Here is a 4,625-nt window from a genome sequence, read left to right as displayed (position 1 = left end):
CCCCTTCCCCCCACGCCCTTTCCCCTTCTCCCCACCCCGAACCCGCGTCCCCTTCCTCTTCTTCTCTGGCTTCTTCCACTTCCCCTCCCCTCTCCTCCATCACCACCACCACAGAGCCGCCGTCGCCGTCCCCCCATCCCCTTTCCCCTTCCCCCCTCCCCCCTCCCCCTTCGTATACCCTTTCCCCCCCCCCCACCCAACCCAACCCAACTCAAACGCGTTTTTTTTTTTTTCTTTTTTTAAATTTTATAATTTTTTTAATATAGTAGGGGTAGTTTAGGAATAAATTAAAAATTTTATTAGAAAGGACGATTTTAAAATGAAATGCAACATTAAGAATGATTTTAAGTCGAAAATTATATCTAGGACGGTTTTGATTCTGGCTCAGGGACCAAAATCGTACTTATCCCTTTTTTTTATGTACATTAATATTAAAAAATTAAAATAATTCTTAACGGTCAATATTGTGAATCAAAATCTCGCTTTGTTGTTACAAGAGTAAACGACATGTCCTTCTCTTTCCATGGCATTTCCCACCAATAACTTATAACCGCTACCTCATAATCATCATCATCAATTCATCATCAATCATCTCCCTCTGACCCTCCATCCAACAAGAAAAGAACCCAAACCACTCACCGGCAAGCAAATGTCGCCGGAAACCCCAACTACGCCGCCACAGCATCACTAAATCCCCACACCCGCCACCACCAGACACAATGCACCGCTCTAAACCAACCTCCAACTCCAACACCCCACTGAAGCACAGGGTGCTGACATGCCTCACCAAGCTCTCCGACCGCGACACCCACTCCCTTGCCGTTACCGAGCTCCACGCCATCGTCCGTACGCTCGACCAACGCACCCTCCCTCTCTTCCTCTCCTGCATTCTTCACACAACCGACCCCACCGACACCACTCCACTCCGCAAGCAGTGCCTCCGACTCCTCACCACTCTCTCCGAATCCCACGGAAACGCCCTCTCCCCTTACCTCCCCAAGATTTTAACCAACCTCGTCCGCCGTTTCCGCGACCCGGACTCCTCCGTCAGAACTGCCTGTACGGATTCCGTTAGGTCCCTCTCCGTCCACGTCAGATGCCAATCATTTTCCGTTTTCTTGAGACCGTTGTCGGAGGCGCTCTTCACCGAGCAGGAGCCCAACGCGCAAGCAGCTGCAGCGGCGTGTTTGTCGTCGGCAGTCGAGGCTTCGCCTGATCCGGACTCTGCCAGGCTCGCGAAGCTGCTTCCGAGGCTCCAGAAGCTTCTGAAGTTGGACGGGTTTAAGGCAAAGGCCGCGGTGCTACAGCTTATCCGGAGCATTGTCGGTGCCGGGGGCGCTTCCGGCGCGGTGAGTGGGTTGGTGCCTTGCTTGTTGGAGGCGATCGGCAGTACGAACTGGGCGGCCAGGAAAGCCGTGGCGGAGGTGCTGGAGAAGCTGGCGGTGGTGGAGAGGAACTCTCTGTCTGAGTTTAAGGCGGGGTGCTTGAAAGTCATTGAGAATCGCCGGTTCGACAAGGTATCTTGCGTTTTGAAATTTTCTTTTTGTTACATGACGGCAAAGCAGAAACCTCATGAATGGTACCCAAACTCTTCGCCACTAGATTTGAATTCTTGTTTCAACTGTTATGTTTGTTGTGCATTTGCAAATCATTTTATTTTCTTATTGTTATTATTATTTTGCATTCTTAGGTGAAGTTAGTTAGGGAAGCTATGAATCGGACAATAGAGGCGTGGAAACAGGTTCCTGATGTCTCGGATGAATTCTCTCCCCATCCTCACTCGCAGTATTCTTCAAAAGGTATTAGTTGATTTTTTCTTTTTCTTTTTACGTTTAAATTGTCGTTGGTTTTTTGCTTGATTGGTTCTGCTACCAGAATGAATCTGTGTTGGATCCTTTTTGCATGAATAGAAATTTATGCATTGCATTGGAATGTGAAGTTTGGGAAATGAAAGGTTGGAGGATACATTCAATTTTATGTTGCTTGAAGTTTCTTCTCATATTTATTTGGATTTGGTTTCAGAGAATATGAGCAGTGAGTGTCATCCTCAGGTGTCTCAGAATTCGTGTAGTCCTGGTTCAGTGATGACTAGGTTCAGGAGGATGTCAGCGTCTGTTAGTAGATCAACTCCTCCAGATAGATCTTCTGCTATAAATGCTAAGAAGACAAGCACTTTAAGTAGCACCAAAAGAATGAGTTCAAGTGTTTCGCGTAAACTGAACAATAAGAATTGGGACGTTCAAGTTGTTGTCTCAAGTGATCCCTTCAATTCCAGGGTTGATCAGGGTGATCTTCAGCAAAGGGATGAAGTTGTGTTGGAAAGAAGCAGAAAGGATGAAAAGGGTAGATTTTTTAAGTCAGAAATTAGACGGGGTCTGTTTGAGAACAATTCGGATGACAAGAAGATGCATAAATACAGTGGGTCTAATGCTGGATCTCGTGTGGTTCCATTTTCTGAAGATAGTCAAGATTCGGAACTTGGTGGTAATGTGACTAAAGATCTCCATAAGAGTGACAAACAGAATGAGGATTTATCGTTGATCCGTAGCCAGTTACTTCAAATTGAGAAGCAACAGTCAAGCTTACTTGATCTTCTTCAGGTTTATTCCCATTTCCCAATGCTTGAAAGTCTCTCCGAATTCTTTTTTAACTGTTTTTGTTTGATCAATTTATGGTTGTAAATTTCTGGGAGGGAAAATTCCTTATGTTGATCTACCGCTATTTTAAGTTAATGGAGAATAAAGTGAATGAGGATATTAAATTAAAATCTAAAAATGTAAATGAGCTGTGACTGATAACCTATCTGCTCATAAATTGTAGCAAAGTTACTTAGACTTATGACTGAATCAAAATACCAGTATCTTACTGAGGTTTACATTGGTCTCTGCCAGAGTAAATTTCAGCAACTTCCTTAGATTTGTGTGCAAATCAACATTGGACAACATGCTGCGATCTATACTTGTGATATGGGGAAAATTTAATTTTTGTGAAGCTTTTAAAATGTTGATAAGTTGTTGCATTTATATATAGATAAATCAACATACAAGTGTTAATGTTGTAAGTATGAGGAGTGTATGAAATTAGTCTCATATTAAAGAAAGCAAGGAAGAGTGAAGAGTTTATAAGATGAAAGACTCATTAACTTATTATTTTAAAATTTTGAGTTGGATATGATGTCTTTTTATATTATATTTTTGTTCCTCTCCGAAATCTCGCAGGCAGTTGAGAACTCTCCACGGTAGCTCAACAACAAGACCATTGCATAATTAGTTTTCTTTTTTCCAAACAAGATTTTAGGCTTGAATCTTGTGTAATGGCTGACTCTACTGGAACCAAATTAACGAGAGCCTTGTGCACTACAGATATTGGTTATTTAGTGTAAAGAAAGATATTTCTTATGTGCATGCTGGATGTCTACTAAAGCACTAATCCCTTTTATTTAAGCACATATTTGACGACATCTTGGGTATCATGATACAGAATTTCATTGGGAGATCCGAGAGTGGAATGCGTTCTCTGGAGACTCGTGTGCAAGGCCTCGAGTTTGCGTTGGATGAGATCTCTTATGATTTGGCCGTATCAAGTGGAAGAATGTCTAAACCTGGTGCTGCTAGATATGCATGTTGCTTGCTACCAGGTTCTGAAATTTTAAGCGCTAAGTTCTGGAAGAGAACACAGAGCCGGTATTCGTCCTCCCAATTATCTAGATCTGACGGCACCCAATTGCTTGCCGCCGTCCCCCACCGAGATGACATGAATGCTGAAACTGAGTTGAGAAGCCATAGACTCAGGCTTCATAGCGATGGAGGAAGCTTCATAACCAATCCTCTAGCAGAGATTAATACTAATTCCAAGAAGATATCTGGTTTTGCAAGAGCAGAGCCAAATTAACAAAACAGGCTTGCTGTCCACATATACGAGTCTATTAGAGAGAGGAGTGCTAGGAGGCTAGAAATTTTTGTGATTTGTAGTCATCAAGTAACCATCAATAATGTTTTTAATAGTGTGAGATTTTATCCAATGGGGTGGGATTACTCACTTCTCTTTTGCTGGCCAGAATTTAATAAAGTTGCTGGCTCCTATTCTTTTTCTATTAGAAATTCATAAAAAAAGTTGTTGCTTTATTTTATACAATGTTCAATAAAATGTACTAAAGAAGGAGATAAGAATAGTTCACCATATTGGAGTGTTATATTTTCATTTTGCCGTTAAGGGTCTTACTTAAAAATACTCTATATTATTTGGTCTTGTGCTCTTGTCAGTTGTCACTCGAAGAAGCTGGCTATCACATTTTCTTCATCACAGTGCAGAGCTTCATTTGTTGTGTTACGATATTTGTTGGACACTACGGTAGACTATGGATAGAAGTGAATTAAGCCTTAAATATTAAATATTACTGCATTCAATTAGAGGGAGGGCGTTGTATATAAGAGTGACACTGGAGTCTACATTGAATGATTTAAGTACCACATTGTTTTCTTTTTTTTTTTCTTTTTTTCTTTTTTTTTTTACATTATTTAAATACTATATTTTTACAAGTTATGCTGTAGCCTATAAGCTTTCATCATTGTTTGGATTGCTTGATTTGCTTCTATTCTACTCCTTCTATCCTCTTTTCATGTCTT

At 41.5% G+C, this 4,625-nt stretch overlaps 1 protein-coding gene across 2 annotated transcripts; it reads left to right on the top strand.

The window, feature by feature from the left end:
• Positions 1-492: 492 nt before the first annotated feature.
• On the top strand, positions 493-4,200 carry LOC107643917 (TORTIFOLIA1-like protein 3). 2 transcript variants are annotated; one of them, XM_088489044.1, is made up of 5 exons: positions 493-1,517; positions 1,691-1,799; positions 2,023-2,600; positions 3,481-3,937; positions 4,098-4,200. In XM_088489044.1, the coding sequence occupies exons 1-4, from the start codon at positions 720-722 to the stop codon at positions 3,889-3,891; spliced, it is 1,896 nt and encodes a 631-aa protein (XP_088345170.1). In that variant the 5' UTR covers positions 493-719; the 3' UTR covers positions 3,892-3,937; positions 4,098-4,200. The 2 variants fall into 2 exon arrangements, with proteins under 2 accessions (XP_088345170.1, XP_016203155.1); XM_016347669.3 differs by having other exon boundaries at positions 524-1,517; positions 3,481-4,134.
• Positions 4,201-4,625: the final 425 nt, after the last annotated feature.

The sequence above is a fragment of the Arachis ipaensis genome, chromosome B5, assembly GCF_059453495.1.
Source record: "Arachis ipaensis isolate K30076 ecotype BB chromosome B5, ASM5945349v1, whole genome shotgun sequence".
In the NCBI taxonomy this organism is placed as follows: Eukaryota; Viridiplantae; Streptophyta; class Magnoliopsida; order Fabales; family Fabaceae; genus Arachis; species Arachis ipaensis.
The sequence above is the reverse complement of the archived record's forward strand: the minus strand, read 5'-3'. Positions and strand labels throughout refer to the sequence as shown.

What these genes read in the sequence shown, in the direction of transcription:
- LOC107643917 (XM_088489044.1), top strand. Translation starts at nt 720, where the DNA reads ATGCACCGCTCTAAACCAACCTCCAACTCCAACACCCCACTGAAGCAC. An exon ending in AGAATCGCCGGTTCGACAAG is followed by an intron (nt 1,518 to 1,690) that starts GTATCTTGCGTT and finishes TTGCATTCTTAG; the next exon opens with GTGAAGTTAGTTAGGGAAGC. An exon ending in CTCGCAGTATTCTTCAAAAG is followed by an intron (nt 1,800 to 2,022) that starts GTATTAGTTGAT and finishes ATTTGGTTTCAG; the next exon opens with AGAATATGAGCAGTGAGTGT.